This window comes from Gopherus flavomarginatus, chromosome 9 (genome assembly GCF_025201925.1).
Source record: "Gopherus flavomarginatus isolate rGopFla2 chromosome 9, rGopFla2.mat.asm, whole genome shotgun sequence".
NCBI classification, from domain to species: domain Eukaryota; kingdom Metazoa; phylum Chordata; order Testudines; family Testudinidae; genus Gopherus; species Gopherus flavomarginatus.
Genome location: NC_066625.1, coordinates 70,513,131 through 70,526,478, shown reverse-complemented (window position 1 = coordinate 70,526,478; position 13,348 = coordinate 70,513,131). Strand labels below are relative to the sequence as shown.

At 40.4% G+C, this 13,348-nt stretch overlaps 1 protein-coding gene across 1 annotated transcript in view; it reads left to right on the top strand.

Moving 5' to 3' along the window:
• The window catches only part of LOC127057806 (aromatase), a 44,994-nt gene that overhangs the window by 18,950 nt on the left and 12,696 nt on the right, over positions 1–13,348 (top strand). The window contains exons 2-4 of the mRNA XM_050966910.1: positions 3,204–3,372; positions 5,163–5,313; positions 9,819–9,973. Of these exons, the coding sequence (XP_050822867.1) occupies positions 3,228–3,372; positions 5,163–5,313; positions 9,819–9,973 (451 nt within the window). The 5' untranslated portion in view covers positions 3,204–3,227. The remainder of the gene's footprint in view (positions 1–3,203; positions 3,373–5,162; positions 5,314–9,818; positions 9,974–13,348) is intronic.

Genomic DNA, 13,348 nt, shown 5'->3' with positions numbered 1-13,348 from the left:
CCACGATTTCTATTGCATACCATCTCAGGATTTTAAAACGCTTTACAGACATTCATTAATTAGGCTTAATAGTACCTTGTGGATAATTATAGTATAATTACCTGCATTTTGCAGAGGTGAAGCAACTTGACCAGACTCACCTGGTAAGGCTGTGACAAAGCAGTGAATAGAGCTCTGATCTCCTGTGCTTTTATCCACAAAGCCTTCCCAGCATGCAAGAGGACAACAATAAAGCAACATAAGATACCAGAGCATTCATAGGTACAAAAGACATCCAGGGATCCAACTACCTACCAGTGTAGTACACACATTTCCAAAGGGTCATTTGACATTTTGTTTTACAGCAAGATCTTTTCTTTAAAAAGTGCGACAAGTATTTCACAGTAATGATCCAAAACACTACGGTAACACTTGAATTCATAAGGTTGAATTCATAATCATTACTTTCCTGCCCCATCATTTGTTTGTATTCTGTATATCTTCTACTTAGACTGTAAGCTCATCTTCTTGTTTTCTGTAAAGCAGCAAGCACATTCTGTGCACTACATAAATATAATAATACTATTACTGCTAACTGAGTACGGTAGTACATTCTTCTACAGTACGAGACAAAAACACACAATGAACGAAAGCACAATATGAGAGAAAGTTTCAAGATAAACATTAAGAAAACACAAAATATTGGGAAGAAATAGCTACAACAGCTGTACCTGGACATGCTGAGTACCTATACCCTAGAACTTACGTATTAAGTGATTAGGGAACAAAGCAAATACACATTTAGTTATTGAAAGAACAGAGTTAAAAGGGTGTTTTACTCATCTAATCTAATGTATTGTACAGTAACAAGCTGTGAAACATCTCTTGTCTGGCTGTAGCAAAAGGAGGACAGGAGACACTTGATAGGTTTTAATCAGACCTCGACTTTATTATTAAATGTTTGGGACTATCTGGCAGATAAAAGTGTACAGTGCAGGTAACTCCATGTTCATTCAATATCTACCGGGCAGGTTTCATCAGCGCCCCTTCTTTTTCCATCCAGGTCCCCCAGCTACCCCATTGCTGGGACCTTAACACTCCCCAGCCCTCCCACAAATGAGGGTTAAGATGAGCTATAAGAAAGAGGGGTTGGCTTCCTGCTGTACCAGTCATAGGAGCCCTGAATTCCCCCATTCCGCTCCTTTAACCAACACCTCCTTTTTAAGTCCTTTACAAAACCATTTTATCAGGTCACCATATCCCTTCCCTGCACTGCACATCCACCCCACATTTACATAATGAGTTAAAACATCATAACCTAACTCCCTTCCCTACTTGCTGTAAAAAAGCTCTCCCTGAACCCACTGTGGGGAAGACAAACTCCAGCCCCCTACTCCACCTAGGCTAATCTGGTGGTCAGGGAAAAATTATTTCATAGACTTAAGATCAGAAGGGACCATTATGGTCATCTAGTCTGACCTCCTGCACAATGCAGGCCACAAAGTCTCACCCACCCACTCCTGTAACAAACCCCTAACCTATGTCTGAGTTATTGAAGTTCTCAAATTGTGGTTTAAAGACCTCAAGGTGCAGAGAATCCTCCAGCAAGTGACCTGTGCCCCATGCTGCAGAGGAAGGCGAAAAACCTCCAGGGTCTCTGCCGATCTTCCCTGGAGGAAAATTCCTTCCCGACCTCAAATACTGTGATCAGTTAAACCCTGAGCATATGGGCAAGACTCACCAGCCAGCACCCAGGAAAGAATTCTCTGCAGTAACTCAGATCCCACCCCATCTAACATCCCATCACAAACCATTGGGCATATTTACCTGCTAATAATCAACAATCAATTAATTGCCAAAATTAGGCTGGCCCATCATATCATCCCCTCCATAAACTTATCAAGCTTAATCTTGAAGCCAGATATGTCCTTTGCCCCCACTACTCCCCTTGGAAGGCTGTTCCAGAACTTCACTCCTCTAATGGTTAGGAACCTTCGTCTAATTTCAAGTTTAAACTTCCTACTGTCCAGTTATCTCCCAGTCTCCCTAGGAAGGAGCGGCTAGCATGATACCCACAGCAGGTCCTGACCAAACCTAGTATTTCACCACTTCAAGCGGAGGGAGAGTGTATGGGTACTGCACCACATGGTCCAGGGAAAAAGGGGCTTCTCTCGCCGTGCTTGTCCCTTTTCAACTATCCAACCCTTCTGGTCTCTGGGGATAAGTCAGTGTCACCACGCTGACCCACCCCCCCTTTTTGCAGCACACACACACGCACACACACACACACACACACACACACACACACACACACCTTTAAAGGAATATTCCCTCTTCTCCGGCAAGTTGGACAATGCTCCCCCACCCCGCCGCACGGCCATCATACAAATAACAGTATCTGCCTCCACAGGGACAAGCAAATCCCATGGTTTATGGCATAACTTAACATCTGCAGGGACCAGCAAGGAACCCTTCTCCCTCTTTTACAACATGGTTGTCTGTTATGTTTTTGCCTTCTTTTGAAGAGTCAAGTATTGGTCACTGTCAAAGAGAAAAGATGGCACTAGACCTGATGAATCTATAGTCTGGTCTGACAAGTACTATGCTCTTCTGCTAAATATTTTGAAAAAGGTAAAAGGCAAAGCATTACGACACTCAGTGTCAGATAAAATAAAGTACAATATAATTTTTACCCAGATGCCTGGGGCAAGCTACATTTGTGTACTAGGAAATATACTTGGTTGTTTTGGAAATCCAAGGACATTCACAAATGCTAGTGACATGGAAGGAAAAAAGGGTAGGTATCTTAGATAAAAGACTACAAGTGAGTTCATTCAACCCTTCCACATGTGTTGAGAGTTTAATTTCTTTTATTATGGTTAGAAATTTGGCACTCTGTCTGGAGTTAACGTCATTGTTGGCCAGCCAAGGGCAATATCAAAGATAAAAGGTCTATTGGCCAAAGCATCCAAAGGAACCTGAGCTTCAATACCAAGGTCAGAAATGCTTTGTTATTTCTGGGCAAAAAGTAAATCTGCTGTACATCTGTTTTGACTTGTGGTTGAGCTTGTCTTGTCTAAGCAGCCAGTCTCATTATAAAACAAAGCTACTACTGGTATGAATTTGCTCAGTTACAGGACCGGCAAAAGGGTTGCAAGGTACCGATTAAAGGTGTCTTAGCATTTTGAAACTTTCTGCCTCTTTTCATATTTTCCCCCCTAAAGGCAAAGTAGACGCTCTTAGAAAAGATGATACTGGAAACCTTGAATCTGATGCATTGCAATATCACCAGTGTGGTGCCAGAAGTGATGCCAACTGCCACCGTGCCCATACTCCTCCTCGTGTGCTTTCTCTTCCTAATCTGGAATTATGAAGAAACATCATCAATACCAGGTAAATTGATTTTAGACACGGTATCCTCCAAAATGCTACAAAGGGGTTCTTTTGTTGTTCACACAATGGTAAAAAGGGGAATGAAGGGTAATAAGTGCATATCTAGGAAACACAGAAGGAATATGTTGTATAAAATATAGTAGGGATATAATGATAGGAAAAACAAAAATCTGAAGTGCCCTATTTGCCCCCAAACTTTGTGCATTAAAGTTTGTTTGGTCAGCTAAAAGTATCACATTATTAATTTTCTTTAGAGCTCTCCTTGTGTGCGTCTGATAGTATGTAATTTTAAGCAGGGTCTCTAGATATTTATAGTCTGGATTATTTTCATGGATGTTTTAGAGCTTCTCATTTTGTTACTGTTGCAAATGTTAGAGCTTTGAAAGATGATTTCTGCTCAAACAAGCCTAATTTAGGAGAGAGGGTCATTTTGGAGCTCTTTGGTTACCCACCTTTTCCCATGTATCTGACACTAAAGAACCACCCTTTATGGACCAACATCAAAAGGTCTCCCATTCAGATGACCCTTGTTGCTAGGTTTTCAGGAACATATGTAGATGTCACTTGTTCAGTTTATTCTCCATTAGGTACAGGATAATAAATTTCCATAAACTGGAACATAGTGCACTGGTGTAAATAAGGAATAGCTATTCAAATTAATGGGATTACACCTGAGTAAAGTTAATTGAGAGGAGACCCAGGCAAACTATCTTTGAATAACCCTTATTCATGGAGAGTTCAGAGAATACTGGAAAAGCATTTGCAGAAGGTTATGTAGTCCAGCCTGAATGCTTTATAGGATTAACCAGGAGAGATAACAGCATTCATTTGCCTTAAATTTACAGTTAAATAATCCTGGCTTCTGATTCCTGTTCATAAAGGTTGGCGTCTTGAGGTATTTGTACATATTGTGAACATAATATGTGAAACTTTTCTCTAAGTACTTTCCTTGCTTTCTTTCATGTCTCTGAACAAATCCCAAGATATTACAGCAGGCAAGCCAGTCTGACCAGGTAGAACAGAGGGGGCTCCCTTTAGAACAGGTTCCTTTAGCCATTCTAAGACTCTTTCCCCACTCTTTTTCCCCCAAGGGGACAAATTTTGCTTTAAATTACACTAGTGCATCTCTGGAATCACTCTACTGAAGTCAATGGAGTTATTCTAGATTTACACCAGTGGAACTCAGTTCAGAATCTTAACCATTGACTAAATTTAGATGATTCCATTCTGAGCTCTTACATTAGAATGTTGCTTTCCGTAAACTCATGAAGTAGAATGCTCTTATACAGACCCATCCTCTAAAACTGTATTTTCCTCATTTACTATTCTTTATATTAAAAGAAAGCTTGGAAATTGACTTTTGTAGGTGATATTACAGTCTAACAAAGGACCTTGTCACTAGAACTATTTGTTAAATTTGCAAGTGCATAAACAATAGTATGATGTCGTTGTTCTTTGAACTATTTCTTATTCCTTTGCCTTGATACTCACCCACTATACCTCTAAATGAAAACCACCCCATAGTCATCTGCTTGAAGCATCAGAAAAAGGTTCAGAGTCTAGTTTATTACATGCACACAGAATGTATATCAGACTCAGGATCAAGCTGCTGTGGATATAAAACTGTCAACTCTGCAGATACAGGTTTTCCTATGTCAGGTTTGCATGAGCCAATTTTATGTGAAATCAAGTGTCCAATAGGCTCTGTGACTTGGTGTTAAAGATCCTTCGCATACTGATATATTTTCTAATCTGCTGTTAAAATTTATATTTTTTAACCTTTTCCTTAGGGCCTGGTTTCTGTATGGGAATTGGTCCCCTCATTTCACATGGGAGATTCCTCTGGATGGGAGTGGGCAATGCCTGCAACTATTACAATAAGATGTATGGAGAATTTATGAGAGTCTGGATCAGTGGAGAGGAAACACTCATTATTAGCAAGTAAATCTTTGTTCTCTCTCTCTCTCTAATAATATAAAGAGTATTTTGCAACTTTTTGCCAGGCACTTTGTTATATTAGAATTATTTCATGATTTTCAAAATTGTTTCTCACTAACAGGAATCACATGTCTTGTGCTGCTTGCTGACCTCTCTTTTTTTGGGTGCAGCTTCTAAATGTCAATTCTTATATATTACAGGCTTGACCCTGCGCCACTGAAGTACATGGGACTTTTACCATGTATTTCAATGGAACACGGATCAGGCCCAATCCTGTAAGCACTTACTCTCACTTGTCCTGCCATTGATTGTAATAGGACTACTGAGTATAAGACACTATAGAAGAACATTGATAGCTTGCAGGATCAAACCAAAAATTAATTTCATAAAGCCCCATGGAGATCTTTCTCAAAATGGGAGTAAAAACTGAAGATTATGGCCCCAATTCAGCAAGATACTTAAGCATATTCCTGAAGTTTTGCATAATCTCATTGGAATCAATGGGACTACGCATGTGCTCCAATTAAATATTCTTAAACACATTGCTGAATTGGAGCGTGTAGTTTTACTAGCTGCAGTAGAGGTGGGGTTTTTGCTTTTTGGGGGGTGTTTTTTTTTTATTGGACATTCTGTGCACTCATAATAAGGATGAGGATTTTTCCATATTTGAAAACTCTAACAAAGTCTTCCACACACAAACAACAACAAAAACAACTGTTGGATTAGCTGCTCTAACTACTCTGGATCCAGATATGTCAATCATGTAGAAGTCAGAGCCAGTTTGTTGCAAGACATTGTAGTCCAGGGAAATGAGCTCTAATGCTGGTGCTATCACTGACTTTGTACAGATCTGGGAAAGTCATTTCACTTTTCTGTCTTTGTCATTACCAGGAGGTAGAAACTATGAGAATGCTACCCACCCTCCTGACCAGATATAGGGGTAGTGAGGATTCATTACTTTATGTCCATACAATGCTTAAAACATGTCAGACCAGGGGCGGCTCTAGACATTTAGCCACCCCAAGCCTGCAGGAGGTCCACCAGAGCCGCGGGACCTACGGCCCCTCCGCAGGCATGCTGCCGAAGGCACCCTGCCTGCCACCCTCCTGGCGACCGGCAGAGCGTCCCCCGCGGCATGCCGCCCCAAGCACGTGCTTGGCGTGCTGGGGCCTGGAGCCGCCCCTGTGTCAGACTGTGTAAATGAAAAGTGTTCTTATTGTTCTCTTTCACTATTTGATTCAAGTCTATAAGAAATAATCAGATACAAAATCAATGCAGTAGATGAATCAGACTGCACAGTCATTACCTCAGCTTTGGTCAGGATTGCCTCTCACTTAAAAACCCTGACAGGACTTTGAAAACTAATATTTACAAATCCTTTACAATGTCAATAGAGCATTTGCAGTGGTTCTTATGGCCTGTCACAGTTAAAGAGCAAGATCTGAGCTCTGTAAAAATGCAGGTACAGTCCTGCTCCCTTTAAGGCAAATGAACTTTTGCCATCAACTTCACTTAGATTAAGAGCAGATGCACAGAGGGATTTGCAGAGTCTGCAATACAATTTACATAGTTTCCTCCAGGCCTTGACTGCATAATTTTGTAATGAAATATGATTTTATAGCTTCCATCAGCAAAATCCAGCCCAATGTTAATAGCTACCTTTCACTCTCTCTCTCTGCTCAGACAGGAGCAAATCCTGAAATCCTCACTTTGGGCCACTCTGTGATTGGCCCTTAGGTGAGTCTACAGGTTGGAAAAGAGCATAGGGGAGCCTCTCCGCATGATTGAACATTTGTGATGGGCCTGTCATCATTCCACTCCCTGAGCACATGGAAGTACAGGGACTCTTCCTTCCCTGCACAATCCACCACAATGGATGCCCAGGAGCGATGAGGAGGAAGGGAAAGAGAGCAGGGCAGAAGGGACAAGGGGAATATGCTGCACTCCCTGAAGGGCTGTAGCTCTGAGCACAATCTCCTGGCAGAATCCTTGAGGCAGAATTCCTCTCTGATTATGTTCCTCTGCTCTACCCCATACTTTAATCCTTGCTCAATCTTTACTCAGGCAAAACTCCCAGAGTGAAATCCTGGCCCCATTAAAGGCAATAGCAAAAGTCCATTGTCTTCACTCAGGCCATGATTTGCAGTGAGAGTTTTGTCTTAGTTAACACTGCATAAGGATTTCAGAATTTGGTCTCTGAAGCGTGCGTGGCATGAAAAGTGGCTGGCTGTTTGATCTCTGCCAGTTTCACTCTTCCTTTCTTTGGCGTCTTTGATCTGATCATTTTGTGCCACTGGATCAGCATTTCTAAGCAGCTAGCTCCCTCTACAGGAAATCAGGTTCTAAAGTAGTAATGCTGATCAAGCCCAGTTTGTCAGAACATGATAACTGAATAAGCAAGGTAACAGAAAAAGAGAAGGGTATGTTCTAGTGGTGGTAGGTTTTTTTATTATTTAGGGTTGGTTTGACACATACTTTGTTTTTGTAATATTTCTTCTTTGGTTTTACGTATATGAGCAATTCTAATCTCTGCTAATTAATTAGTAATTTTATAGGCATTATATTAAACATATGAAAGCAAAGAATTGTAATGTAGTTAACTACCATATACTGGTAAAGCAAGGTTCTTGTTATATTGTGCATTCACTGTGGCTACATAGTTAGATCAGGCACTGAACCAAGTGATACACGTTGTGCACTATGGGCTGCATCTTGCAAGGCAATGAGCATTCTGGCTCTGGTCCAGGAAAGCAGCTAAAGGTCCGCAGGGCTCAGAACCTTGCTGAATTGAGCCCTATGAAACTGAAAGACTAAGGTCACGTTTATTGCTCTCTAAGGAGCACCCTTGTGAGAGACTCTCCTTATTCTCCGATGGGTAGTGTTTATGTTCAGATAGCAGAATTTTATTACACACGAATATTTGTGTTTTCATCATGGGTTTGCCAATGATCAAAGATCTATAAAATGTGTAGGTGGCAGTATATGCCTGCCATGACTGATGGGATCTAACATCTGTGCATTTTAATCCATCAAAGACAGGCTATGCAGTGTTGCAGTCCCATAGCTTTTGGCTGAGCCTGTCAAAATGATCAGAATATGACTGTGGTCCTAAGAGCTGGGTGAAAAGTAGAGAGAAAATTCAGAACCATCATGCTGAATTCCAAATCACATTAAAATATGGACATAAAAGGAAACTTCAGTTTGGACAATTATCTGTGGCAAGTCATAGCTCCGATAGGGTCAATAGTTCAAAATCGTTACATTCATCACAACATTTGTGTTTTCACAAGAGTACGGTACATTAATTTTGGATGGAAGCAGCAGTAGTTTATAAAGGCTGGATCATCTACTCAGAAAACAAATAAATACCATGTGATTTAGGTGACCAAACAGAGATTCCTTAGCAATACTCATTACTTTGGTTTGTTCCTAACCCACATTAATGGAGATTGGTTTATGCTCTAAAGCATGAGAATTTATACCCCTTCCAAAACTTTGGGGTATGTTAGTTTTGGTTGTCTTTAATCTTTCCTATTGCCAATTAGTGCTAATGGTGCTGGTAGTTTTAAGATGTGAAAGCCTGTCCACTAGGGAACACCAGCTCATTTCATTTAAGTCACCGAGAAGCTGTTAGATGATAACAATTTCCAGTTATTTGGACTGGATTTCAACTGATGACCAAGAAAATCTCACTCTATTAATGTGTCTGGGGCTAGTGAACAGATGCAGGGGGTTGTATTTTCAGTACCAGACACAACCTTCCCAAACACAATACTCTGCATGAATAAAACACACCGCCACATTCCAAGGGTAATTAGTGTGTGTATATATATAAGGTTTCCAATTCTGTACTCCCATGCAATCCCTTGTGGAACTCACTGCCGTACGAGATTATTGTGGAACAGATCTTAAGAGAAATCATTCAAGGATGAGACACATAAGAATAATTAGAACATCATTCTCAATTACATTGACCAGTAACAAAATTAAACATGTACAAAGGTTATCAGTTCTCTTGATTCAATATGAAAGGCAACCAAAAACTGTCTAGGGTAAAGAAACAACTTCCTCTATAGACATGTTATTGCATAACTGCCATCAAATGTTTTACATCTGCTTTTGAAGAATCTGATGCTGGCCATTGTCAGAGACAGTATGGCAAAGTCTATGTTCCTATAGATTTCTATGCATCTTCACTCTTTACTCCAGCTGAATTTCTGAGGCAGTCAATTGGCATTTTACTGAGAAAACAGTGCATGCCTAGCCTCATGTATAAAAAAAAATGTACTTATAAAAATAATGCCATGCATCATACTTTCAATCAGATCATGGCTTTTAAAGAATCGCATATATAAGAAATAACATCAATGTTGCATGCACAGTATGTTTGAGTTGAAAGTGCTTTGTCTCTCTCAAGTGATCAACACCTCAGAAGACTGGGCCTGAAGTAGAGTAAGTCAAATTAAAGAGATAATATTTACAAAAGGATCTTTTTTTTCCTTTCCCAGATCCTCCAGTATCTTCCATGTAATGAAACATGGGCAATATAGCTGTAGATTTGGAAGCAAGCTTGGGTTACAGTGCATTGGCATGCATGAAAATGGTATTATATTTAATAATAATCCAGCACTCTGGAAAGAAATTCGACCTTTTTTCACCAAAGGTAAATTATTATGTATTTCTATATTTACCACATCTACTGTACCATATATTTTGTGCTTCTGAAAATCTGGGATTGGAATTTTGTGTAAGTACAAGGAGCCATTTTTCCTTCTCTGACCCTCCCCCCCAAATATTTCAGTCTTCTTTCCTCACTCATCTTGATTCTCATGACTCTAGAGAAGGACTTGCAATAACTTTGCAAATTCTTAATTTCCTCTAAGCAAATCCTAATTATGTCCCACAAGCCAGATTTGAATATTTTTACATTTGTGGCCCAGTATTCATCTCAGTTCAAGTGGCAATTTTGTAAGAATATTTATTTAACTAAAAGGTTCTATATCCCAACTTCAATTGATTTCAAAGAAACTTCACTCCTACCATGAACATATTTTAAATTATCATTTCAAAATTAATTTAAGAGCGCCGTGCAGCAGGAATCATTAATTGTTTTAGAACGTTGAAAATCAGGGCAGTAACAGGGTCAACTGAGAATATCAACTTACTTGCTCTGTAACCCGGCCCAAACTCAAAAAGGAAATCTGAGGTGCTATGACAGTACTAAACGATGGGGCCCAGATCTGCAGCAGTATTTAGATGCTTAACTCCCATTGAAATGAATGGATGTTAAGTGCCTAAATTCCTTTGAGAATCTGGGCCTGAAGCTTTATTTTAAGGCTGTACAACCTTTGTCATTTTGGGCTCATATGGTGTCAACAATCCTAAACTATCAGTTTTCAATTGTAGACTTTTTATAACCTTTGGGGGTCAATTGAACCTAACAACTTTAATGATTCCAACAAAACTTGCAGGTTTCTTAACAAAACTACTGAGTTTCAGTAGTTCCCTCATTACTTTGTCCTTCTGCAACCCCCCATAATTCAAGAAAGGCTGTGTGCTCACAGCTACTGTACAGCTCCTTGTGGTGATTTTGGGGCCTGATTTAAGAAGCTGAAAAGACGTGAAGTGTTAAAGTATTAATGTGCCATCATGTGCCATCATTCTAAGTTTTCTATACTATTATTTTTCTTCTACCCCCTATTTTGTGTTTTTGTTCCACATCTGCACCCTAGTGGACACTGTTGCCGAAAAATATCAGCTGGTTCCAATTGGTGTAAGATTTAGGTTCAGTTGGTCTACTCAGTCCTAGTATACATCTAATTACACAAATGTTCACCAACTGAGTTACAGTGGGGACCTCCTCCCCTCCCATTCACCACTGTGTCGATCACCTGTCCCAATATATGATAGCTTATCATCCTTGGGGCAACTACAGACATTGCGTACATCGAAGAGTAGCATAAGAATTTAGTGCATGATTTTCAAACACACTCAGAATTGGCTTAAGTTTACTCCCATTAAATGAACTGTAAAATTCTCATTGACTTCTTGGGAGCAGAGTTGACTAATGCTTTTAAAAATCCCACCTATAACATTTTTAGGTTGGAATAAATGGTCATTTTTCACAGTGGAGAGAGAGATAAATAGTGGGGTTCCCTCAAGGATCTGTACTGGGATCAGTGCTTTTCAACACATTCATTAATGATTAGGGCCCTACCAAATTCATAGTCAATTTTGGTCAATTTCATGGTTGTAGGATTTTTAAAATGGTAAATTTCATGATTTCAGCTATTTAAATCTGAAATGTCATGGTGTTGTAACTGTAGAGGTCCTGACCCAAAAAGGAGTTGGGCAGTGGGGTGTTTCTGCACGGTTATTGTAGGGAGGGTTGTGGTAGTGCTACCCATACTTCTGAACTGCTGCTGGTGGCACTGCCTTCAGAGCTGGGCAGTGGGAGAGTGACGGCTGCTGGCCAGGAGCCCGGCTCTGAAGGCAGAGCCACCACCAGCAGCAGCACAGAAGTAAGGATGCCATGGTATGGTATTGCCACCCTTACTTCTGCGCTGCTTCCTGCAGAGCTTGGCCCTCAGTCAGCAGCCACCACTTTCCGACCACCCAGCTCTGAAGGCAGCAGCACAGAAGTAAGGGTGGCAATACCATGACCCCCCCTAAAATAACCTTGCGACCTCCCTGCAATGCCCGTTTGGGTCAGAACCCTCAATTGGAGAAACCTGGTCTCCACCATGAAATCTGTACAGTATAGGGTAAAAGCACCCACAAGATCACATTTCACAGGGGAAGACCAGATTTCACAGTCCATGATGTGTTTTTCATGGCCATGAATTTGGTAGGGCCCTACTAATCTAGAAAAGGAGGTAAAAAGTGAGGTGGCAAAGTTTGCAGCTGATACAAAATTACTCAAGATAGTAAAGTCCAAAGCTGACAGTGAAGAGTTACAAAGGGATCTCACAAAATTTGGTGACTGGGCAACAAAATGGCACATGATATTCAGTGTTGATAAGTGTAAAGTAATGCACGTTGGAAAACATAATTCCAACTAAACATACAAAACGATGGGGTCTAAATGAGCTGCTACCATTCAATAAAAAGATCTTGGAACTAGTATAGATAGTTCTCTGAAAATATTTGCTCAATGGGCAGTGGCAGTCAAAATGTTAGGAACCATTAGGAAAAGAATAGATAAGACAGAAAATATCGATGCTACTATATAAATCCATGGTATACCCCTACCTAGAGCACTGAATGCAGGTCTGGTCACCTTGTATCAAAGATATGTTAGCACTGGAAAAAGTACAGAGAATGGCAACAAAAATTATTAGGGGAATGGAACAACTTCCATATAAGAGAGATTGAAAAGACTAGGACTGTTCAGCTTACGAAAAAAGAGACAACTAAGGAGGGATATGATAGATGTCTATAAAATCATGAATGGTGTGGAGAGTGTGTTATCTACCCCTTCACATAACACAGGAGCCAGGGGTCACCCAATGAAATTAATAGGCAGCAGGTTTAAAACAAACATAAGAAAGCACTTCACATAACAGTCAACCCGTAGAACTCATTCTCAGTGGATGTTGAAAAGAATAACTGGGTTCAAAAGAGAATTAGATAAGTTCATGAAGGATAGGTCAGGGATGCAACCCCACACTCTGGGTGTCCCTAAGCCTCTGACTACCAGAAACTGCAACTAGATGGATCACTCAATAATTGCCATGTTCATTCCCTCTGAAGCATCTGGTACTTGCCACTGTCAGAAGATGGGGTACTGGGCTAGACAGACCATTGGTCTGAGCCATAATGGCTGTTCTTATGTTCTTTTAATACAATATAGCATCTAGTAGTAAGATAGACAAGCCACCATGTGGCTGGCTAGCTTTCTACAGACCACCAGCAAGTGCTCTGTAGACAACCTATAGTCCATGTGAAAACAACCACCCTGGCAAAAATCAGAAGATACCTTTAGAAACCAATATAGGCTAGATGAAAGTCTACTGGAATTTTATAGAAAGTGGGCAGA